The 26,155-nt window shown below is 46.1% G+C and overlaps 1 protein-coding gene across 1 annotated transcript; it reads right to left on the reverse strand.

Moving 5' to 3' along the window:
• Positions 1-3,788: 3,788 nt before the first annotated feature.
• Positions 3,789-25,632, reverse strand: LOC127583251 (tumor necrosis factor receptor superfamily member 14-like). The gene is made up of 8 exons (XM_052039019.1): positions 25,448-25,632; positions 24,960-25,342; positions 17,200-17,325; positions 15,968-16,075; positions 14,662-14,740; positions 13,709-13,803; positions 7,861-7,992; positions 3,789-5,644 (listed from the first exon to the last, which is right to left on the reverse strand). The coding sequence occupies exons 1-8, from the start codon at positions 25,630-25,632 to the stop codon at positions 5,526-5,528; spliced, it is 1,227 nt and encodes a 408-aa protein (XP_051894979.1). The 3' UTR covers positions 3,789-5,525.
• Positions 25,633-26,155: the final 523 nt, after the last annotated feature.

A 26,155-nucleotide genomic window follows, 5' to 3' on the forward strand; every position in this document is an offset into this window, starting at 1 on the left:
TAATATAAAAGCAAGGATGTAATGCTGAGGCTTTATAAGGCATTGGTCAGACCACATTTGGAGTATTGTGAGCAGTTTTGGGCCTCGTATCTAAAGAAGGATGTGCTGGCATTGGAGAGGGTCCAGAGGAGATTTATAAGAATAACCCTGGGAATGAAAGGGTTAATGTTTGAGGAGCATTTGATGGCTCTGGGCCTGTACTCACTGGAGTTTAGAAGGATGGGGGGGGATCTCATTGAAACCTACTGAATATTGAAAGGCCTGAATAGAGTGGACATGGAGAGGATGTTTCCAGTAGTGGGAGTCTAGTCTGTTCCAGTAGTGGCACAGCCTCAGAATAGAAGGAAGTCCTGCAGTAGGACTCCCAAGGCCTTTTGCACCTCCGATTTCTGAATTCTCTCCCCGTTTAGAAAATAGTCTACTCCTTTATTCCTTCTACCGACGTGCATGACCGTACACTTCCCTACACTGTATTCCATCTACCACTTCTTTGCCCATTCTCCCAACCTGTCCAAGTCCTTCTGCAGACTCCCTGCTTCCTCAACACTACCTGCCCCTCCACCTGTCTTTGTATCATTTGCAAACTTGGCCACAAAGCCGTCAATTCTGTCATCCAGATCATTAACATACAGTGTGAAAAGTAGTGGACCCAACAGCGACCCCTGCGGAACACCACTAGTCACCAGCAACCAACCAGAAAAGGCCCCCTTTATTCCCACTCTTTGCCTTCTGCCAGTCAGCCAATCTTCTATCCATGCTGGTACCTTTCCTGTAATACCATGGGCTCTGAGCTTGTTTAGCAGCCTCATGTGCGGCACCTTGTCAAAGGCCTTCAGAAAATCCAAGTAAACAACATCCACTGACTTTTTTGTCTATCTTGCCTGTTACTTCCTCAAAGAATTCCAACAAATTTGTCAGTCAAGATCTCCCCTTAAGGAAACCATGCTGACTTTAGCCTATTTCATCATGAGCTTCTAAGTACCCCGAAATCTCCTCTTTAATAATGGACTCTAACATCTTACCAACCACTGAAGTCAGGCTAACTGACCTATAATTTGCTTCCTTTTGCCTCCCTCCTTTCTTAAAGATTGGAGTGACATTTGCAATTTCCAGTCCTCCAGAACCATTCCTGACTCTATTGATTCTTGAAAGATCACTACAAATGCCTCCACAATCTCTTCATCTACCTCTTTCAGAACCCTGGGGTGTAGTCCATCCAGTCCAGGTGACTTATCCACCTTCAGACCTTTCAGCTTCCCAAGCACCTTCTCCTTATTACTAGCAACTACACTCGCTTCTGCCCCTGACTCTCAAATTTCTGGCATGTTGCTGGTATCTTTCACAGTAAAGACTGATGCAAAATACTTATTCAGTTTCTCTGCCATTTCTTTGTCCCCCATTACTGCCTCTCCAGTGATATTTTCCAGCGGTCCGATGTCCACTCTTGCCTTTCTTTTACTCTTTATATCTGAAAAAAACTTTTGGTATCCTCTTTTATATTATTCACTAGCTTACCTTCATATTTCATCTTTTCTTCCCTTATTGCTTTTTTATTGCCTTCTGTTGGTTTTTAAAAGCTTCCCAATCCTCTAGCTTCCAGCTAATTTTTGTAATATTGTATGCCCTCTCTTTTGCTTTTATGCTGCCTTTGACTTCCCTTGTCAGCCACAGTTGCCTCATCCTCCCTTTAGAATGCTTCTTCTTCTTTGGGATGAACTGATCCTGCGTCTTCTGAATTACTCCCAGAAACTCCTATCATTGCTGTTCTACCGTCATCCCTGCTAGGGTCCCCTTCCAATCAACTTTGGCCATCTCCTCTCTCGTGCCCCTGCAGTTACCTTTACTCAACTGCAATATCGATACATCCGATTTTAGCTTCACCATCTTAAACTGCAGGGTGAATTCTGTCATATTATGATCACTGCCTCCTAAAGGTTCCTTTAGCTTAAGCTCCCTAATCAAATCAGGTTCATTGCACAACACCAAATCCAGAATTGCCTTTTCCCTAGTGGGTTCGACCACAAGCTGCTCTGAAAAGCCATCTCATAGGCATTCTACAATTCCTTCTCTTGGGTTCCAGTGCCAACCTGATCTTCCCAGTCTACCTGCATATTGAAGTCCCCCCTGACCACCGTAATATTGCCTCTCTTACATGCCTTTTTTATCTCCTGTTGTAATTTGTACCCCACATCCTGGCTGCTATTCAGAGGCCTGTATATGACTCCCATCAGGATCTTTTTACCCTTGCAGTTTCTTAACTCTACCCACAAGGATTCCACATCTTCTGATCCTATGTCGCTTCTTGCTCAGGATTGGATTTAATTTTTTACCAACAGAACCACCCCACCCCTCTGCCCGCCGGCCTGTCTGTTCAATAGGATGTGTATCCTTGGATGTCCAGCTCCCAGCTGTGATATTCTTTCAACCTCGACTCTGTGATGCCCACAATGTCGTACCTGCCAATTTCTAATTGCTCTACAAGCCCATCTACCTTATTTCATATACTGCGTGCATTCAAATATAACACCTTCAGTCCTGTATTCACTGCCCTTCTCAAATTTGTCTCCAAGTTGCCTGAAATTAAATTCTTATCACTTTTTATCTTATTTTTTGTTCTGGAGACTCCTGCACTCTCCTTTAGTTTGCTGTGGGATGGAGGCATGGTTCAGGAGTTCTTTAAGTGGGCACTTACTGCCCATTCTTGGCTCTTAGTGGGGTGGGCCCTGGCATGTTTGGGCTGTTGGTACCCTGAGACCACTGAAGAATCTTGGTTAGCAAGGGGTTCTGGACTTCCTGCGTGCTTTCACCCACACATCTGTCTTTACACGCGTGTTTTCTGTTGGAGCAGAGCCTGTAGAGCGGTTTGTTTCCCACAGTGGCATTTCTAATCCAAAAATGTCTTATGTTTCTAGTTAATTAGCTCCTGGATCTCCTGGTCATTCTCACAAAGCCAAGCCTGCTTTGTGTTAGAGTGCCAGAGCTTTATGAGACATTCACTTACCCATGGTAGAGTCACTGACATGCTCTTATGACTACTTGTGAAGCCAAGAGTCTCCCACAGCTTTCTCAACTAGTTGTTACACCTTCAAAGATTTATGTATGTCCACCCTAAGCCCTCCCTGCGCCGCTGTCGGAACAGAACCTCATGGTTCAGGTTCATTTGCCTGGTACATGCAGCAAAGCGCAGTTCCCGGCGGCTGGTTTTCTGCCTACCTGCTGAACCTTTCCTACAACCTGGAACTTGCTTCCTCGCTCCTGGATGTGATATTGTTGGAAAATTTATTTATTCCTTCACATATAAAATTCATCATTGATGTACACCAGAACAAACACAAACTGGTATTTAACCCCTTAGACAGTCTCCCAGGCACCAGAAGTCCTGCCGACTATTAACCTTCATTTCCTGCGGTGAAGCCAAGCCTGGACTCAACGAGTACATCACATTTACTACCTGATCTCCGGTCACAGTCACCCTGACCAAGCCCAGATTTGACTGCACCACCAGCAGCAGCTGTACCTTCAGCTGCCTGGGCCCTAAGCTCAGGAATTTCCTCCTCTCACCTCTACCTCTCTCCTCATTAAAATGCTCTGTAACACCACGTCTGACAAAACGTGGGGTTATCTGTCCCGACATCTCCTTGTGTGTCTCGCTGTTAAACTCGCTTCCTATGAGACACTCAATGTAGTTTACAAATACAATCCTTTTGATGAAATATTTCAACCTAAGTGAATGATTATTTTATCCAAAAGTATATTTCATTCATAAAATTTGCCAGGTTATGTTACAATACTGTCAAAATGTTACAAGTCATGAAGGTCAATATGGTTCACCTTGATCAGGTACAGTGCATGACTCCACTCACAGACAACTGAACTGACGTTTACATGTCAAAGATTTTCCAATATGGACATTATCCTTGCATAGGCCATAGGTTCTGGCCTCTTGCTATGCAATGGCAGGAGGGCCCTGACCTCTGGCCTTACTCCAGCCTCCGTGACAGCTGTCCAAAGATTCAGGGTGTCTCCACACCAGGTCCTGAACCTTGGAGTGTGCCAATTCATGTGGAAGACCATCAAAATTCAGGCAGCATGCGATGGTGCTGAGATTCCAACCATGCATGAAGGATGTGAGAGGGGGGGCCCTTCCCATAAGCAGCCAGACACGTTTTGACCTTGTTTGAATGTTCTGGTGATGAGGCATTCTGCCAAGTGACTATCAGCAGGATCCAGCTGAAAGTTTTTGAGGATATTCCATGCAGACAATTGCTGATCGACTTGTATTCAAAGGTGGTTTTCTCCACAAGTGGTAGATTCCTCTCAACATATTTTATCCCTTTCAGAGACTCTTACAATATATGCCCAGTCCCTTTAGAACTGGCCCATTGAGTCTATATTGTCTCTTTCCATTCCTTCCACCTAGATATATTACTTCCCTGGATGAATTTTCATCTGCCACTTGTCTGCCCATTCCATTCAGTTATGTCCTTTTGGTCTATCATTGTCCTCTTCAATGTCTACCAGACTTCCATCTACGAATTTGGAAACTTTACCCCACACACCCTTCACCAAATCATTAGGACTACAACTTTGATATATAGTACAGCTGACCTCTTAAAGACAGCTGTTTACCATGACACTCTGCTTTGTCCTTGAGCTAACATTTTTTAAATCTATATTGCCACTACCCCCTTTATTCCATGGGCTACAGTTTAGCTAACTAGCCTTTTATGTGAACCTTTTACTTGAAGGTCTTTGTCCCCAACACCCTTTCAGGCTTTTTGCCACCCCCACACCACCCTTGGGGTGATTTTTTTCCCCTCTCATTTCCTCTTTAATTCTCTACCAATTACCTTAAAACTAGACCCTTGGTTTATGATCCCTCTGGAAAGGATAATCAGTCCTTCCACAACCCCTGGACTGGAAAACTGTAGCCGTGAGAAAAGGTCAGATAGGCTGAGAGTGGAGGAGGAGGAGAAGGGGACACAATTGAGGTGAATAGTCATTGGTCCTCCACTGCATCCTGTCTTATGAAATCGCACCTTCCAGTATTATGTCCAGAATGGGACACAGTGCTCAAGCTGTGGCTTAACTAGTTCCGGCCTAACTAGTTCTAGCCTAACTTCCCTGCTTGCATATTCTCCCTCCATACTCTAAGCAGCCTAGATCTCACTTGAAATATTCACCTGACGTGTCATGTGCCCCCTTGTTTCATCACTCTCTCTCTCTGCTGCTCATCACCCAGAGAGCTCTTTGTTTTCCTTCCTTTCTTCTCCCGAGTATGAGAGTGCACGGAATGCACCACTACCTCCAATTCCCCGTCCATTCCTGTTTTCCTTCCTGACCATGGGAGATAAGCCAATAGGCACAGTATTCAAGAGGTGTCATTCCCAACCAGCATTCCAGCAATTTACAGCGCAGTCAGACAACAGTGAACATAAAGCCCACTGGTTAGCAAAGCTGAAGAAAGCCCACTCTGTCCCTGTAAGTCATCCTTTACAACACAAGGTCTTCACACACAAGGTACTTCAACACAGGTGTACTCCATGCTCTTTCTCTCTGGGTGAGATGCCACATTCCTGCTGTGGGAAGTGGATGTTGTAGGTGTCTTCAGATAATGTATTTGGAGGTGTTGCTTGCGTTTCATCTGTCACAAGAAAAGTTTAAAATAAGTGTACAGAAAATATGATTGCCTAACTTAATAAATCTCTTCATCCCCTATTGAAAATAATATTGTGACCAGCTTTCTGGAAATCCTTTCAATTAGCATTTTAGGTGTAGTGGTGCTGACTCCCCCGGATTCAAGTTCCACTCCAGAGCCTAGAACACAACCTCAGGCAGGGACTGCAGGGGCTGGGGGAAAAACCACACAGGGTGCCAGACAACCAGCAGTGAGTGGCATCGTGTAGCGAAAGGTTCGTGGAACACAAGGAAATAGGAGTAGGATTCAGCAGCTGGCCCCCAAGCCTGTCCCATTGTGACTGATCCACACTGGCCTCAGCTCCTTTCTGCCGGTCCCCAGAGCCTTCAATTCCCCAATCTTTCAAATATTTATCTACACTACTTACATATTTCTAATGATCTGGGTTGAGAATTCCAAAGATTCACACCTGAAGGAATTTCTACACATTGCTGTTTTAAATGACTGGCCTCTTGTAATTATGTCTCTTCATTTGAGACTCAGCCTCTCATGAAAAATCTCAACATTAAAGTCATCATGTCCCTTTAGGAACTTGTCTCAATAACTTCACATCTTCTAAACTCCAAAGAATACAGACCCAAACTGTTTAGCCTTTCTTTATAGGTTAATCGCAGGAATTAACCTGGTGAATCTGATTTGGATTGCTCCAATGCTACCATAGTTTTCTACATTAAGGACCAAAACCGTGCACAGTTTTGTCAAATCATGTAGATGCCACGGCCAAGAAATCTCACCAGCGCCTCTGCTTCCTCAGGAGGCTAAAGAAATTTGGTTTGTCCCCTTTGACTCTCACCAACTTTTACCGATGCACCATAGAAAGCATCCTATCTGGATGTATCACGGCTTGGTACGGCAACTGCTCTACCCAGGACCGCAAGAAGCTGCAGAGAGTTGTGGACATAGCCCAGTGCATCACGGACACCAGCGTCCCCTCCTTGGACTCTGTCTTTACCTCTCGTTGTCTTGGTGTAGCAGCCAGCATAATCGAAGACCACACCCACCCAGGACATTCTCTCTTCTCTCCTCTTCCATCGGGTAGAAGATACAGGTGCCTGAGGGCACATACCACCAGACTTGAGGACAGCTTCTACCCCACTGTGATAAGACTATTGAATGGTTCCTTTATACAAATGAGATGGACTATGACCTCATGATCTACCTTGTGACCTTGCACCTTATTGCACTGCACTTTCTCTGTAGCTGTGACACTTTACTCTGTACTGTTACTGTTTTTACCTGTACTACATCAATGCACTTTGTACTAACTCAATGTAACTGCACTGTGTAATGAATTGACCTGTACGATTGGTTTGTAAGACAAGCTTTTCACTGTACCTCGGTACAAGTAACAATAATAAACCAATACCTCAGGTTTCCAGGTGTGACCTCACCAACACCCTGTACAACTATATATTTAAAAAAAATGCCCTATTTGTAAACTCCAAACCCATTTCATTAAAGGCCAAACTGTCATTTGTTTTCTTAACTACTTGTTGGACCTGTTCTATACCTTTATGTGATTCATGCACAAGAATGCCCAGATCCCTCTGAACTTCACTCACCTGCAGCCTCTCTCCATTTGGATAATAATCTACTTTTTGATTCCTCTTATAAAATGCATGACCTCATCTTCCGATGTTATACTCTACTTGCCAAATTTTTGTCCACTCACTTAACATATCGTTACAGGGGTCATAATATCCTCTTCACAATATGCCCCTCCACTTACTTTCATATCATCGGCAAATGTGGAAACCTGACATTTTGTCCCCTCCTCCAGGTTGCAAAATATAAATAGTAAACAGTCGAGGACCAAGGAATGATCCCCGGGGTTTTCCAGACGGGAGCAGCAGAGATCTAGTGAAAGGAGCCCAGTGCCGGTGGGGGGGGGGGGGGGGGGGGGTGTAGGGGCACACGGCACCGGGGTTGGGGGGGGCAGTTCTCCCCAGGCTCAGGTTATCTGGATATTATCACGTTATTGGCTGTGGGATACTGCTGTGCACAGATCGGCTGCACATTTCCTGCATGTCAATGAGTTTAGAGAAGCCCCAAGCCACCTGCAGCCGGGCTGTGTCCCCTTGCTTGGCAACAGCCCACAGTCCAGTGCAGGTCCAGACTGGGTCCAGAATAAAGGAAAGAAGACCACCAATCATTTTATATACCTGGTAACAAGTTAAATTCTCTTCCTCTGTTCTTCCTGAATGTAGCGATGTGCAGTCCAACTGACAGACAGAGCAGGCCAAGGCTGGTGAAGGCCACAATGTTTGTTACAACCTTCACAATGTGAGCAGAACCTTTGGCCGGAGAGAAATCAATCAATTAGAGATTTTACTGAAGTGTGCCTCATAAGGAATTTTACCCACTTTCATCCTTCTACAGTGCTTCATGGCCTCAGCAGTGTCTGATCTCCAGGTCGGAGGCTGTGGGTTCTAGCTTCACTCCAGAGACCCGAGCAGAGAACTCCAAGCTATTGCTTCCATCACTGCAACGCAGGAAGTGCTGACTTTTAGAGACGTTAAACTAAGGTTCCATTCACTCTCCCAGGTGCAGCAGAACTCTCCGCAGTTCCCTGAGCCAATACTCACCCCTCATTCAACATCACAGGTCAGATTACTGCTGCGGCAGCTTGCTGTGCACAAACTGTCTGGAATGTTTCATGCTTTACAACAGTTACTATACTTCAAACATATTACATTGGCTGTCAAGCACTTTGCAGTCATGAAAGAGGTAATGCAAGATCAGTCTCTTGTTTTGTATTTGCTCTCAAAACTGTTGATAGAAATTTTCATTACGATGAAAAGTAAAATAGTTCAATTCCAAACTAGGGTTCAAAATCTAAACGAGAGGTGCGAGGAGTGAGTTGGATGCTTCGCTGTAAGGTGTGACAGTGCATAGGGAATGGCTAACATTTAAAGAACAAATGCAGCAACGTTCCTTCCCGAACAAAACCAGAAAGGGAAGTGTGACCCAACCATGGCTAACAAAAAGTAGGGTAGGATTAGATCCAAAGTGAAGGAGGCAAAAACCGTAGCAAGTCTAAGGATTGGGAGCAGCTCAGAATTCTGCAGAAGTTAAAGATAATGTAAGAGATTAAACTTGCAATTAACGTAAAAGTGGACAGTAAAAGCAATGATTTTACCAACGACATAGGTGAGAAGAGGGATGAGGTCCTGAAAAGGGAGTTTAGCGAGCTAGGCAGAAGGCTGAAGGACAGGACCTCGAGGGTAGTGATCTCGGGATTGCTGCCAGTGCCACGCAAAGTTGGTGCAGGAGGGAGGGTTTTAGATTTTTGGATCATTGGGATCTCTTCTGGGGAAGGTGGGACCTGTACAGAGAGGACGGGTTACACCCGAACTTGAGGGGGGCCAATATCCTTGCGGTTAGGTTTGCTAGGGTGGTTCAGGAGGGTTTAAACTAGATTGTGAGGGGGGAAGGGAACCAGAGGAGTAGGTCAGAGGAAGAAGGGGATGGGGAAAAGTCAGATCTGACAGGTAGAGAGGCTTTGAGGAAGGAGAAGCAGAGTACAGGCTATAAAAGTAGTAAGGTGGATGGGCTAAAGTGCATTTACTTGAATGTGAGAAGCATCAGGAATAAGGGAGATGAACTGAGAGCTTGGATAAGTACATGGGACTATGATATTGTGGCTATCACAGAGACATGGCTGACATCGGGGCAGGAATGGATATTGAATATTCCTGGTTTTCAGTGTTTTAAAAGGGGTAGGGAGGGGGGGAGCTACTGGTCCGGGACACAGTTACAGCTGCAGAAAGGGTAGATAATGTAGAAGGATCCTCTCCGGAGTCAATATGGGTGGAAGTTAGGAATAAGAAAGGGACAGTTACCCTTCTGGGAGTATTCTATAGGCCCCCCAGTAGCAGTAGGGATACTGAGGAGCAGATTGGGAGGCAGTTTTTGGAGAAATGCGAAAATTGAAGGGAAATGTACTATGGAGATGTGGTCGATGTTCAGGTATCTTTTGCAGGATGTTAGGGATAAATTTGTCCCGGTGAGGCAGAGAAGGAATGGCAGGGTGAAGGAACCGTGGGTGATGAGAGAGGTGGAACAACTAGTTAGGAAGAAGAAGGTAGCATACATAAGGTGTAAGCAGCAAGGATTGGACAGGGCTCGTGAGGAATATAAAGGAAGGAGCTTAAGAAAGGGCTGAGGAGAGTGAGAAGGGGACATGAAAAGGCTTTGGCAAGCAGGGTTAAGGAGAATCCCAAGGCTTTTTTCTCGTACATGAAGAGCAGAAGAATGGCTCGAGTAAAGGTAGGTCCGATTAAACACAGATGGGAGGATGTGCCTGGAAGCTGTGGAAGTGGGTGAGGTTCTCAATGAATACTCCTCTTCAGTATTCACCAAGGAGTGGGGTCTTGATGATGCTGAGAACAGTGTAGGTGAGGGTAATGTTCTGGAGTATGTAGATATTAGGAGAGAGGATGTGATGGAGTTGTTAGAAAATATTAGGTCAGATAAGTCCCCGGGGCCTGACAGAATATTTCCCAGGCTGCTTCGTGAGGCGAGGGAGGAGATTGCTGAACCATTGGTTAGGATCTTTGAGTCCTCGTTGTCAACGGGAATGGTACCAGAGGATTGGAAGGTGGCAAATGTTGTCCCCTTATTCAAAAAAGGTAGTAGGGGTAGCCCAGGGAATTACAGACCAGTGAACCTTACATCTGTGGTGGGTAAGCTTTTGGAAAGAATTCTAAGAGATAGGATCTATAAGCACCTAGAGAAATATGGACTGATTAGGGACAGCCAGCATGGTTTTGTGAAGGGAAGATCTTGCCTCACAAGCCTGATAGGGTTCTTTGAGGAGGTGACCAGGAAGATTGATGAGGGTAGTGCAGTGGATGTGGTCTACATGGATTTTAGTAAGGCGTTTGACAAGGTTCCGCATGGTAGGCTTCTTCAGAAGGTCAGAGGGATCCGGAGAAGCTTGGCCGTGTGGATTCAAAATTGGCTAGCCTGTAGAAAGCAGAGGGTTGTGGTGGAGGGAGTGCATTCAGATTGGAGGGCTGTGACTAGTGGTGTCCCGCAGGGATCGGTTCTGGGACCTCTACTTTTTGTGATATTTATTAACGACTTAGATGAGGGGGTGGAAGGGTGGGTTAGCAAGTTTGCAGATGACACAAAGATCGGTGGTGTTGTGGATAGTGTGGAGGGCTGTCGAAGCTTGCAGAGGGATATTGATAGGGTGCAGAGCTGGGCTGACAAGTGGCAGATGGAGTTCAATCCAGAGAAGTGTGAGGTGGTACACTTTGGAAGGACAAACTCCAAGGCGGAGTACAAGGTAAATGGCAGGATTCTGGACAGTGTAGAGGAGCAGAGGGATCTGGGGGTTCATATCCACAGATCACTGAAAGTTGCCTCGCAGGTGGATAGGGTAGTTAAGAAAGCTTATGGGATGTTAGCTTTCATAAGTCGGTGGATCGAGTTTAAGAGCCGCAAAGTGATGATGCAGCTTTACAAAACTCCGGTTAGGCCACACTTGGAGTACTGTGTCCAGTTCTGGTCGCCTCATTATAGGAAGGATGTGGAGGCGTTGGAAAGGGTGCAGAGGAGATTTACCAGGATGCTGCCGGGATTGGAGAGTATGGATTATGAGGAGAGATTAAAGGAGCCGGGGCTGTTCTCATTGGAGAGGAGGAGGATGAGGGGAGACATGATAGAGGTATACAAAATATTAAGAGGAATAGATAGAGTGGACAGCCAGCGCCTCTTTCCCAGGGCACCAATGCTCAAAACAAGAGGACATGGCTTTAAGGTAATGGGTGGGAAGTTCAAGGGTGATGTCAGAGGGAGGTTTTTCACCCAGAGAGTGGTTGGTGCATGGAATGCGCTGCCTGGGGTGGTGGTGGAGGCTGATACATTGGACAAGTTCAAGAGATTGTTAGATAAGCATATGGAGGAATTTAAGTTAGAGGGATATGTGGGAGGAAGGGGTTTGATGGTCGTAGGTGTGGTTTGAAGGTCGGCACAACATGGTGGGCCGACGGGCCTGTATTGTGCTGTATTGTTCTATGGTTCTTTGGTATTGGTGGGCTACTCCAGGAATTAGTGCTTGGGTCCGAGCCAATCACAATACATATTGATGTAGAAAATTTAAGGGTTTGCTAATGACATGGAACTGGCTGAGATCGAGAGTTGAGGAGAATGCAAAGATGCCTTAAGGCAATTTAGACAAATTAAGTGAGTGGGTAAATACAGCGCACCATAGCACAGATGTGAAGTTATCCACTTCAGTATTATTTAAATGGTTATGGATTGTAAAATGTTGTGAAAGGAACCTGGCTATCCTTGTACAACAGTCACTGAAAGCAAACATACAGGTGCGGCAAGCAGTTAGGAAGGCAAATTGTATGTTGGCCTTGATTGTAAGAGGATTTGAGCCCATGAGGAATTGTGTCCTTTTACAGTTGTACAGAGCCTTGATGAGACTGCCCCTGGAGTATTTTATGCAGTTTTGCTCTCCTTATACAGGAAATAATATACATGCCATAGAGGCAATGCATGAAGGTTCACCAGACTGATTCCTGAGATGGTGAGACATGAGGAGAGGTTGGGTTGACCAGGCCCCTGTATTTATCACATTGTAGAGGAACGAGAGGAGAGCTCATTGAAATGAACAAAACTATGACAGGGCATGATGGGGGGTTGGGGGGGGGGGGTGGTGTGGATGCTTCCTCTAGCTGGTAGCACCCAGAACAAGGAGAAAAGTGCAAGACATTTTAGGACTGAGGTGAGGGGATTTACCTCATTCAGAAGGTGCCGAACCTGTGGAATCCTCTACCAGAGTGCAGTGGAAGCCAAGACACCAAATACATTCAAGGAGAGAGAGATGGATTTCTGGACACAAGGGCATCAGAGGGTATTGGGAGAGAGTGGGAATATGGTATCAAGATAGAAGATCACCCTTGATTACAATGAATAGTGGAGAAGGCTCACAGGACCCAATGGCCTACCCCTATTTTTCCTATGTGGGCCAATGTTGGTTTTGCCCTTTCCTACCCTACACATACTGAGGCCAATTGTAACACACCCTACTATTGACCCCGAGGAGATCACTTCACTCAGCACAATTAAGGCTAAGATCAAAATAGACCATCATTGCCAATCATTGAGGTAATGCAACAGTCAATTTTGGGATTTATTTTCAGTTTGGCTGTTTGATGCAACCTCGAAGGACTGGGCAATGTCTGGGCCCTGGTCTCCTGCTCATCTCCCACATGGCCTCACCTACCATTCTAGCTGTAGCAGAGCTGCCACATTTTAAGCTCTCCCCAAACCTCTCTGCTCTTCATCTCACCCAAGGCTGGCGTAACCCCTAACTAGTAAATCACCATCTCCTTCACGGTTCATCCTTCCTTCCCTGCTCACTGCCATTGTCTGAGCACGTTTGGGATGTTTTCCTACATTAAAGCCCCATTGCAAATTCAAGCTTGTTTTTAATTTGTAAATGGATATTTGCATCCCTTTGCTCATCCAGCCAGCCAGAACACACAGCAACCAGTAGCAAGTACACTCGGATTGTTCACGCTGAGTACCAACTTGGAGCAGCCTGGGTGAAGTGCCCAATAACATCTGAGCTCTTTGTCTGCAGATTACTCTCTTCAGTCTCATCTCAACCATTGATGAAAACTGTGCAGCACACACAGCTGTGGTTCCCTCTTACATATCTCCCACTGGATATTAAGGGAATCTAGGGATCTGGAGTTACTCTGAGCAGGTGCTGTGAGGTAAAAGATCAGCCACGATCTTACTGAATGGTGGAGCATGTGCAAGGGACCAAATGGCTTCCTCCTGCTTCACTTTCATATCTTCTGTTTCGGGCCCTACTTAATCCACAGGCTGTAGAACAATTGCATTAATTCCTTATTTCAAGTTTATCATAACATCAATTATGGTCCATTTAGAACAATGATAGGCCAGGGATGGTTCTGACTTGGGTTTGAAGACTATTTAAGTTCTGTAAATTTACCAAATAAAATAAATCTAGTTATTGCTTACCTCCCTTCATGGTGGTTATCTCTGTGGCATTATCACAGATGGCATCTCTCATTTGATTTGCAGCTGCTATTTCGACATGACCCAGGCTTGTGCAACTTTTAAAAGCACAGAGAAAAAACATTACTAAGAAGATAGAGAATGGTATTCATCCAATGCACCAACAAATTCCTAACTTGACTTTCCTCAGGAGGAGAAGCATTGCAAACCCTCTCCCTTCCCTCCACGGAAGGAGCCACCCTGACTCCAAGTCCCCTTCTGAACATATCTCCTTATTTAGGAAACTGTTTCCAATGAGCAGTGTGCAGTGAGCCAGTGGGGAGTAACGTGTCAGCACAAAAAAAGCCTTTGGGGTGCCATTCTATGGCACCGGCAATGATTGCATTCAGGAATTGTGCTGTTGCTCTAGGACTTTGAGATAGTAACCAAGATGTGGGCACTGGTATGTAAGGGTGCACAAGCTGGGGGTTCAGTGAAGGGCTGTCAGAGTTCATGGGATTATGGAACTACCTCGCGTTTTCTGGGTTCATTATATAGAAGGGCCATTTGGGTAATGTTCTGGAAATAGACAGAGGATCATCTCAATGAGGGAGAGGAGATGAGGTAATAGGCAGTGTGTGCTGGGGTGTGGAGGAGGTGGAAGAAAAGGAAACATCGAGAATAGTTTGTACAAATGTAATGCAAAATAAGAACATCTCGGACACTGAAGGAACAGGAAAGCCACATGGCAAGGAAAACCCTTTACCCCTCTGGTTTTCATTCTTTTGAGAGTCCTAGAGGTAAAGAATGTCGCAGCAACCTAATGTAAGCAAAGAGAGATGTGTGACAGAGCATGAAGCAGTTGGGGTGAAGTTCACTTCAAATGAGTTACATTAAAAGGGAACATTTAAAGGGCATTTCTGGAAGCAATACCAGAACAGTCAAGGACAAACATTGAAGCAGATCTCCGCACTTACTTGGTCCTCGGTTTGCAAGGCTCGGTTCCTGTGCTGGAAAATGTCCCTGAAGAGCAAGGAATGTTTTTCACATCTTCATCTACAACCAAGGAGGGGTTAGTCATTACATGACTGTCAGTAGATCAATCATCACGCAGTTACAATATCATGGCAGTGGGGGCTGGATATGCCAGGAGGAGATCCCTGATTCTGTGGATTCTGAAGTCAAGGAACTCCAGTCAATTTGGCATATGTTTGAGTTCACAATGTTTTTTCCTCCATCTTCTCCTCCAAGGAGTGTGTGCGCACGCACATGTGTGCATGAGTGTGTTTACATGGGGAGGGATATCAGAGTCCAGCCCTCTTCTGACTACACCAGTCACACACACCTACTTGGTGGTTAGCCAGTTTCCCTTCCCTAGCCCAGACACACCAATCTCCAGACCATTTACACTTCATTCAATGGCATTACTATTGCCAGTCCCCCATCATCAACATCCTAAGGTTCACCAAAGAGAAGAAACACAATTGGTCCAGGCAAGTAATTACCAAGGTTAAGCATCCTTCTCCCTCAGGTACCCAAAGCCTTTCCACTATCTTTGAGGAACTACTCAGATAACTGAGGCACCAACAACTCTCAAGCTTGACACTATCCAGGACAGAGCCTGTTGATTCCTTCCCTTTCAGTATGCAGAGGCTGCAGTATACACCATGTACAAAATGCATTACTATTACTTGCCCAGTCTATTCTGACAGTTCCTCCTAAACCTGGACAGGGCAGCAGATACACGGGGACTCATCGCCCAAGTTACACACCATCTGGGTTTGGAACTATGTCGCTGCTGGGTCTAAATCCTGGAACTCTCTCTTCAGCGGCACTGTGGGACTACCTCCAGCAGAAGGACTGAATTGATTCAGTAAGCTAGCTCCCCCACCTTCTCAAGAGCTTTTAGGAATGCACAATAAATAATGGTGTTGCTGGCAATGCTGGAATTCCTCAAAAAGACAATGTAGAAGATTGTTCGTCACCTTGCCTTGTAGTAACCCTGACTGATTTGGACCAGTCCTCCCCACTGTTAAAATAACTGGTGGAACACTCAATGAGTGATGGCATTGTGAGTCTTCCACCAGGTATTGTAGCATGGGGAGGACAGGTCCAAACCCAGGGCTGTCTTCCAGTGGCACGACAAACAGTACGTTTACTCCAGATAGACAAGTGGCAATATGACAATAAGCAGCAAGGTACTACCAGCCATGGCCCAGCTTTCCATCAAATGGTTTACATAGAGTGCACAGTGGCTTATATCAGGGAAGTAGTGAAGTTTACCTTGTAGGATGCATCTAATGCAATCACTGTCTTCGCAAACATAGCCCTTACTGCATTCACACTCGGCATTTGAGCTGGGCGTGCAGCTCCTCTTGTACTGCATCCCTTCTGCAGGGGTAGAAGATTGTATTAACATAAACAAAATAACTACAAAACTTAGAATAAACACAGCAGCTCTGGAATGCAGGTTGAGGGTACTGGGGAGGGAGTGTGGGTTTAAACTCTTGGAGGCTGATATTCCTAGATATTATCCAATGCACAGTGGCACTTCCCTTCTTTCCCAGAAGCTGAGGCAGTGATTTCCTGCCTCCTAATGGCCATGTTCCTAAAAGGCAGTAGCCTGGGAGTCTGGGAGATCTAGAGATCGGGGGGTTGGGGGGCGGGGGGTGGTGGTGGTGGGGTGCGGGAGGGGTTAGCCACTCATGTCTCTGGGCAATTGGTAGATGCATCATCATTTGGACAGTAAAATCCAGCCCAAGATATCAAATTAGGCAGCAAAAAAACAAGCTGCTGGAGGAACTCAGCGAGTCAGCAGCATCCGTGGAGGGGAATGGACAAGGCGACATTTAAGGTTGAGACCCTTCATCTGGGTCCCGGTTCACAGATGCTGCCTGACCCACTGAGTTCCTCCAGCAGTTTCTTTTTTTATTTCAGATTATACTATCTACAGTCTCTTGTGCTTCTATCAAATTAGGCAGCTGGACTTTTCTGCAGTTAGCCTTAGTGGGTGGCCTGAGTCAAAAAGTAATGGGTTCAAGGCCAACTTCAGACACGTGAGCACAAAATCCAGGCTGATTGTCCAGTGTAGTACTGGAGGAGAGCCGCACTGTCAGTGATGCTGTCCTTCCACAATACATTAAACCAGGGCCTCAACTACCATTGTAATGAAGAACTTACTTGGTCATCTCCAGGCTGATGTGGCCTATAATCATCCCTAAGTTAACACTACTAAAGCAGATTTTCCAACAGTGGTAATTGAATCTGCCTTGTTTCCTACAGTTCAACAATTTTGTGCAAAAAAACTTCATTCACTCCAAACCAATTTAGGATTTGAGGTCCTTTGTCAATGTGATTGCTTTGGTTGGATTGGAGAAGCTAGGCTTTGCATTGGCCTCTCATTGGTGGCCTTATTCAATCTCCTTTACGTGTGGACACTGTGGTACAGGAAGGGGTTACATTTTCATGAACACTTCGGAAGAACATTGAAGATTTGAATAAACTTGCAACATTACCGTATCCACATTCAGCACAGCGGAGACAAGAAAACATGTTGTTCCATTGTGCGGAATATGATTTGGGTGGGCACGGTACGCAGACAGAGTTGGAGGTCGCAGTACACTCTTCTTTCAAAAAGAAACCTGAAAAATAATTGAACCATTAAATACCAATACAGTGGGTTGTGGAGAAAAACAGTTAACGTCTCAGGTTGAAGATCCTTCACCATAACTGGGACAGAGTGGGAAAAAGTTAGGTTTAAGTTGCAGGGAAAGTGGGGAGGGCATGGACAGACAGTGGGTACGCCTGTGATGGACACAGGTGATTAATGGGGCAGTTAGAGGCAATGAAGCAGGTCAGGATGCGTGAGTGGGAGAGGGAAAGAAGCTGACGCAATATCACAAGTGGATGACTTATGGCAAAAATGGCAGTTCTGATACAGACAGAGAAAGTGAATTATCCAAAACTGGAGAATTTGGTATGGAGTTGGAAGGCTGCAATGTTCGCCGATGACGTGTTGTGCCTCAAGCTTGCATTGAAACAGTACAGGAGCCCACTGAGCAATAGGTCAGAGTGGGAGTGGGATGGAGAATTAAAATAACAGGCAACAGGAAGCTCAGTCACCGAGTGCAGGTGGTCACCAATCTTCCTCTGGCTTCCCTGATTTTGTTTCAGATTTCCAGCATCCACATTTTATTTTAATTTTAAAGAATAGCAGCAGATTCCTTTCTGGTGTGTTGGGGCAAATATTTATCCCTCATTTTCCCCAGAAGGTGGCACGGCAGGTAGTGCTGATGCCTCAGACTCCAGGGATCCAGGTTCGATCCCAACCTCAGAAGCTGTATGTTCACCCTGGAACCACAAGGGTTTGCCCCTCACTGCTCCAGTTTTCTTTCACGTTCCCAAGTCATGCTGGTGGGTTAATTAGCCACAGTAAATTACCCTTATTGTAAGTAAGGGGCAAAAGAGTAAAAAGGCAATGGACTTGTGAGATAGAAAAAGTTACAAGGAAATCGGGAATAGAATCAGATTTATTATCACTGACACATGCCATGAAATGAGTTGTTTTGTGGCAGCCGTACAGTGCACGACATAAAAAAATTACTAAGTTACAAAATAAATAAATCGTGCAAAAGAGGATATATAGCAGAATGTAAAAGGAAATAAAAGATTAAAGAGCAAAGAATGGAACTGATGGGATTGCTCTGCTGGGAGTCAGCATGGACCCAAGGAGCCAATCGCCGCCTTCTGTGTTGATAACAATAAGATGGTCTATTCACTGTTATGCTGGTGCTTGTGGGAGTTTGCATTGCATGGATACCAGGTTTTACCACAAATTAGTGATCACGCTTAAATAGTATTCTATTGGCTGTAAGGTGCTTGCGTGGGATCATGCATAGTGATAAAGAAATGCAAGCCACTCTTTACCGAAAACTTTTTATCACCACTGGCTCAGCAATGATGTTCATATGAATGTGGTTAATCTGATTAATTAATCTGATTAGTTACATTCTCACCATTTCTATCTCCAAACCCAGAGACAATAAGACGATAAACTCCACCATTATAGTTGATGCCAATCTGAGTAGACTAGCAACATAGAAACTGCTTTCCCTCTTCTTAGGAAGTCCCTTGAGATTGAGGAGGAGGAGCTTCCACTTCAGTTTTGTAGGCTCTGAGGACACTGATGGGGCTAATGTGAAACCACAGACTCTTTACACATGGGGTAGGTGCTGGGTGATGGGGTGTGCAGGTGGGTAGTTTGAGAGGCACTGTGCTCCTTCCACACTTACACAGGGTTTGTGAGATGTGTAGCCATGTCAGAGCTCAGAATAGAGCATCAGTTTGGGAGTGTGATGTTGGGTGTGCAAACGAGCTGGCCTGCTAACTCTGGCCAACTGACTATACCTAGGGCCTCAATACTGGTGATGTTGGCCTAGGAGAGAGATGGACACTGGTTCACTTCTCCTTTCAGTGAATTTGGATGATTTTGCAGGACCATTGTTGCTGATATTTTTCCAGTGACTTGAGGTGTCTGTTGCAGGTAGTCCAAGCTTAAGGAACCAGTAGGAGAGCAGGGATCACTGCCACCCAGCAGACCAGGTCTGTGGTTCTGATCTTCAAACACCTTTTTTCTCAACTGAACAAAGGTTGGCTGGCAGGTTGGTGAGTTTCATCATTGGCATCACCTTAACTGAGATCTGGCTCCTGGGGTTTGAGAAATAGTCCACACTCTCCTGGGTCTCACCATGAACCTACCTTTACAGAGATTAGTGTAGTGTGACTGAGGCGGGTTGGTAGAAGAACCCTGTCTTCCAAATGTTGAGTCCAAGACCCATCCTCTTGTATGCTTCAGTGAAAGCATCAACAAGGGCTTAGAGATCAGCATCAGAAAACGTCCTCTCCACTCAGGTCCGGGTAGTCACTGCAGGTTGAACAGTTCTCCATTAGTTCTGAACATTAGCTCCACTCCCACAGGAACTTTGTTGGAGATTTGCTCACCATCACAGCAAGAAATGTTGAGAAAGGGTTTAGAGCACAACGCATTGTGGCCGTCTTCATTCAGATTGGCTCTGTTGGTTAATACAATGGGCTGCATGTCATCATAGAGCAATTGTTAGATGGAGATGAAGTTCTGGAGGCAACTGAATTTGAAGAGGGTATTCCACAGTCCCTCTTGATTAAGGGAGGCAAAGACTATAATGAAGTTGAAAAGGCAAGTTTCAATGGCTGCTGCTGCTGCCTTCTGCATTTGTATTGAATTACTGTGTAGTGAACAGTAACTGGGTTACTGTTAGCTTAGCCCATTGGGCCGAAGGACCTGTATTCGTGCTGTATTGCTCTATGCCTAAAATCATGTCCACCGTGCTTCTGCATGAATGGAATCCACACTGTGAATCTCTTTAGCTCTTCAGGAGGACCTTAGCAATGACTTGCCCTGTAGAACCAGCAAGGAGACTCTTCTAGTTATCACGGTGAAGATTAGGCACTTCAGAGGTCCCTTGGAACATTCTCCTCCTCCCAGATGCAAATGACCAGGTTGTGGATCTGTGACTGAAACTCTTCACCACCAAGTGTAGCAGTCCTGCAGGGAGATCCTCTGGTCCCGAGGCTTGGTTATTTCTGAGTTGTGGTATGGCCTTCATGATGTTTTGTTAGTGTGAGATGGTGACAAGGCAGGTCCATTTAGGCTGCTATGGGATGGAGATGTGCATCTCCACATTGAGGGCAGACACATAGTCGAGGAGGTCTTAAGACAGGCAGCTGAGCACTAACTGCCTATCTGTCCCTGATGAGTTCTCCTGGTTCTCACTGGGGTAGGACCTTGGGTATTAGGGTGGTTTTTAAAGAGTTAAAGAATCAGTGCATGTCATGGCTGTCCGTGTTGCTGAACCTTCTGCACTCTCTCCATCTATCATCTTTTCTTTAAGTCCCAGTCCTTCCATTGGACCCCTGCCTTCACTTTCTGCAGAACCATTTCCTTTCCCTTGAGGAAAGATGAAGTTTCTAATCCATGAATGCCTCAGGTTTACGGCTGATTAGCTCCTGATCATTCTCCTTGAACCAGTCCTGGTCCTTCTTGGTAGAGAGACCAAGATTCTCTTCACAGGTGCCAGTTATAGTTGAGTTCAGGACAGCTCACAACCTGTGCACACTTTGAGACAACATATGAAACAGAAAAAACAGGGAAAGACCAAAGTGGTGAATCACAAGCCTGGGCCAGACCGAGATGGCCATTCTGCCCACTCCTCCCTCCACAGCATTTCCTGGATGAGGCAATACAAAATTGTCAGAAAACCTGCTCCAGATTTCTGGTAAGTTGGTAGCTCTGCCTTGCTGGAACTGAAAACACCCACAGATCTCCCTCTGCCTCGTCACAGCAAGAGTTAGAATCAGGGTGAGGGTTTTGAAAGGGGACGAGACACTGACAGGATGTGGAACCATTTGGAGGATGAGCCAGTGCTGGACAGAAGGAGAATTCAGGTGACCAGTGTTTAACTGATGTCAGGCTCACCAGCCTGTAGTTCCCTGGCTTGTCCTTGCAGCCATTAGAACAAGGAACAGTACAGCACAGGAACAGGCCCTTCATCCCACAATGTTGTGCTAAACCAATTACATTAGTAATAAAATGCCCAACTAAACTAATCCCTTCTGCCTACGCAATGTCCATATCCTACTATCTCCCTCACATTCATGTGCCTATCTAAGAGTTTCTTGAATGCCCCTATTTTATTTGCTTGCACCACCACCCCACGCAGCGTATTCCAGGCACCCACCACTCTCTGTGTAAAAAAACCTTGCCCCGCATATCTCCTTTGAACTTAGCCCCCTCACTTTAAATGCATACCCTCTGGTATTAGACATTTCAACCATGGGTAAAAAAAATACTGGCTGTCTACTCTATCTATGCCTCTCATAATCCTGTAAACCTTTATCACATGTCCCCTCGCTCTCCGCTGCTCCAGAGAGAACAACCCAAGTTTGTCCAACCGATCCTCATAGCACATGCCCTCTAATCCAGGCAGCATCCTGGTGAACCTCTTCTGCACCCTCTCCAAAGCCTCCACATCCTTCCCATGGTGGGGCGACCAGAACTGAATGCAATACTGCAGATGCAGCCTAACTAGAGTTTTATAAAGCTGCAGCATAACTTTCTGACTCTTGAACTCAGTGCCTCGACTAATGAAGGCAAGCATGCCGTACGCCTTCTTTACCGCCCTATCAACCTGTGCAGCAACTTTCAGGGAGCTATGAACTTGGACCCCAAGATCTCTCTGCTCATCAACACTGTTGAGGGTCTTGCCATTTACATTTGATCTCCCAAGGTGCAACACTTCACATTTGGCTGGGTTGAACTCCATCTGCCATTTCTACGCCCGTATCTACAACTGATTTGTATCCCACTGTATCCTTTGCCAGTCTTCTACACTATCCACACCACCACCAATCTTCGTATCATCTTCAAACCTACTAACCCACCCATGTACATTTTCATCCGGGTCAGTTATATACATCACAAACAGCAGAAGTCCCAGTATGGACCCCTGAGGTACAACACTAATCACAGACCTCCAGCTAGAATAAGTCCCATTGACCACTGCTCTGTCTTCTACAGGCAAGCCAGTTCTGAATCCAAATGGTCAATTCACCGTGGGTCCCATGCATCTTAATCTTCTGGATGAGCCTCCCATGAGGGACCTTGTCATTTACTAAAATCCATGTAGACAACATCACCAGCTCTACCTTCATCAGTTACCCTTGTCACTTCGTCAAAAACACTCAAACAAGTTAGTAAGGCACGACTTGCCCTGGACAAAGCCATGCTGACTGTCCCTAATTAGGCTATGGTTTTCCAAATGCTCATAAATCCTATCCCTAACAATCCTCTCCAGTAACTTCCTACTCACTGGTCTATAGTTACCAGGATTATCCCCATTTCCCTTCTTGAATAATGGAACAACATTAGCTGCTCGCCAATCCTCTGGGACCTTGCCTGCGGCTAGAGGACACGAAGATATTGGTCAAGGCCTCAGCAATCTCATCTCTTGCCTCTCTCAATAACCTGGGGTATATCCCATCAGGCCCTGGGGACTTATCCACGCTAATGCTCTTTAAGAGACCCAACACTACTTCCTCCTTTATCTCAAAATGCCCTGGCACATTAGCACGCTCCACACTGATCTCCCTACCCTCCACGTCCTTCTCCTTGGTAAATACTGATGCAAAGTACTCATTAAGGACCTCATCCACATCCTCCGCTTCCAAGCACGTTCCCTCCTTTATCCTTGAGTGGTCCTACCCTCTCCCTAGTTATCCTCTTGCTCTTGATGTATGTATAGAATGCCTTGGGATTATCTTTAATCCTACTTGCCAAGGACTTGTCATGGCCCCTCCTGGCTTTCCTAATTCACTCCTTGAGTTCCGTTCTGGCTTCTTTATAATCCTCAAGTGGTCCGTTTGATCCCAGCTTCCTAAGCTTTACATACTGTCCCTTTTCCTTCTTGACTAAATTCACCACCTCTCTCAACATCCATGGTTCTCTTACCCTGCCATCCTTGTCTTTCCTTCTAACTGGAACATCCCTGTCCTGTGCTCTGTGCAGTTGGCCTTTAAATACCCTCCACATGTCAGATGTGGACTTACCCAAAAACAGCTGTTCCCAATTAACTCTCCCTAGTTCCTGCCTTAATGCTCTCGTAATTTGCCCTGCTCCAATTCAATACTCTCCCGCAAGGTCCATACTGATCCTTATTTTGCCATCTTAAAATTTAAGGAGTTATGGTCACTGTTCCCTAACTGTTCTTCCACTCAAAGGTCAGTCACCTGGCCAGGCTCGTTACCCAACACTAGGTCCAGTACGGCTCCTCCTCTCATTGGACTATGTACATATTGATTTAAGAAATCCTCCTAGATGCACCTCTCAAATTCTGCCCCGTCTAAACCTTTTACACTGAGGAGGGTCCAGTTTATATTAGGGAAGTTGAAGTCTCCACCACAACAACCCTATTGGTTTTACACCTTTCTTTAATTCGCCTGCATATCTGTTCCTTAATGTCCCGGTGGCTATTGGGAGGTCTGTAGTAAAATCCCATCAGAGTCATTGCATCTTTCTCATTTTTGAGTTCTACCCATATAGATTCATATATACGAGCCCTCTGAGTGCAGTTGTGACATTGTCCCTGATGAGTAGTGCAACCCCCCTCCCCCCACCCCTTTTATACCTCCCTCTCTATCTTTTCTAAAATATCGAAACCCTGGAATATTAATCACCTATTCCTGTCCCTCTCTCAACCAAGTTTCCGTTATGGCTACAACGTCATCATTCTATGTACTGATCCATTATCTAAGTTCATCATTTTTACCCATAATATTCCTAGCATTCAAACACACTCACTTCAAAAGGACCATCCCATCATGTCTATTACTTTGCTCCTGCCTGTGTTTACTGGCCCTGACATCTACCTTCCTCTCAGTCCCTCCACTTTCTGACCCAGTGCTCTGGTTCCCATCCCCCTGAATCCCATTCTTAAATAAAGGCACATTAACCACCCTCCAGTCATCTGGCAGCTCACCCATGGATAAGCAAGATATAGATCTCTCTCCCAAAGCCCCAGCAATTTCTTCCCTCCCTTCCCACAATGTCCTAGAATACTCTTGGTGAAGCCCCAGGGATTTATCCACCTTTATGCCTCAAGACCACCAGCACCTCCTCTTTCACAGTGTGGATGTGTTTCAGGACATCACTGTTCTCTTCCCTGAACTCCCCAGCTTCCCGATGGGAAATGCAGACCAGAAACATTTATCTCCCCCATTTCATGTGGCTCCACATACAGACAACTGGTCCATCTCTCCTCTGTTACCCTTTTGTTCTCAATATACTTGTAGAACCTATTACCTGCCAGAGTTACTGCTGGGTCCTTTCCCCTCCCACATCCCTCATGTTCCTTTAAGGGACTCGCGGCTGCCTGTACCTCCACTTTCCTCACCAGAGCCTCACTATCGCTGGTCACCTGCCAGCCTTGCACCTCACTCTAACAGGAACATGCTCTACCCATCGCCTGTTTGAAAGCCTCCCACTGTTAGATATCCCTCTACCTGCCAACATCTCTCCCAAACAACCGCGGCGAGTTCCCAATGCTGCCAGAATTACCCCAATGTTTAGCGTGGATCTCATTCGCCTCTCTCTGGTGCCCAAGTGTTCCCGCACGGATACCTATCCCATGTCCAGCCTCCTGTGACACAGCTCCCAGCCGACACCGTCAGCCCAGACACTCACCTGGTCGGCACCGCGAGCAGCAGGGTCTGCCCTGGGGCCCCTGCACCGTGACGAACTCCGGGGGGCAGTCCTGGTCCAGCGCCGCGCACATAACCGTCAGCACACACAGGAGGAGCGGCGGGGCGCGGCCGGAGTCCATGGGAGCTGCGCCGCCGACTGCCGAGTCCTGGGACGCGGAGGAGGTTCCCGCAGCGCCAACTGCGGAATGTCCGGAGCCCGTGACGTGAACACTAATCACCGAGGGAGCGCCGCACCGCGGGGGGGGGGGCACTGAGGGAGCGCCGCACCGCGGGAGGGAGAGAAGCGGACGGTTGTGCTTTGATGTCCTGGTGTGAAGCGATGAGCAGGAGGTAGAGTCCGTCGGACCTTTCCTCTCCCGTAACCTTGGGAGAAGCTTGAGACCAGTAACACAGACCACCTCTGAAAAGAAATGTGGACCAGCTGTGGATTTTGGTGGGAGGGTGTTCCAGGATTACAGAGCCCCTTACTCTCTCCTCCGATAGTGTTTCTGACGCATCATTGTGTTAGTAACAGTGCTCAGAGCCCCAGGATCAAGCTTGCAGACGTTCTGCATGTCTCTGTCCCCTCTGTAAACTTGTGGTCCTCCAAATCCCTGCTGTGCATGTTCCAACTCGTAGTGAATCCACTTAGTCCTGACCCCAGCTAATATCATTTCCACCTTATATACCTTTGTTTCCGATTCATTCCCCATCCACTAATTCTTTTAACCTCCCCAGTCCTACAACCCCTAAGATCTCCTCTTACTCCTGCACACCGTCAAATTAAAATGCTCTATCATTGACCTTCTGACTTGGCCCTGAGTTCCAAAACCTCTCCACCTTTCCTCCAATAAGATACTCTCAGAGTAAGCTTTGGTCCTCTTGTCTGATATCTCCCTCTGGCTCTGTGCCAGATTCAGTTTGAAAAGCTCATCTGAAGCCACTGGGGGTGAATTTGCAGTATTAGTGTTAAGTTGCTGGCATTGCACATATCAGTGAGATTACCCTCATTCCTCTAAACCCCACAGCTCTGGTCTGCTGCTGTGACAAACCTGTTATCTCAGGAATTAATCTGAGGAGTTTTTGTTGGATTTCCACCATTGCAATTATAGCCTTCCTTAGGTAGCAAGACCAGACCTGTACACAATATTCCAACTGTGAAATTCCAGGGTCTCCTACGTAATTGGTAGAGTTCAC

This window comes from Pristis pectinata, chromosome 26, assembly GCF_009764475.1.
Source record: "Pristis pectinata isolate sPriPec2 chromosome 26, sPriPec2.1.pri, whole genome shotgun sequence".
NCBI lineage: Eukaryota > Metazoa > Chordata > Chondrichthyes > Rhinopristiformes > Pristidae > Pristis > Pristis pectinata.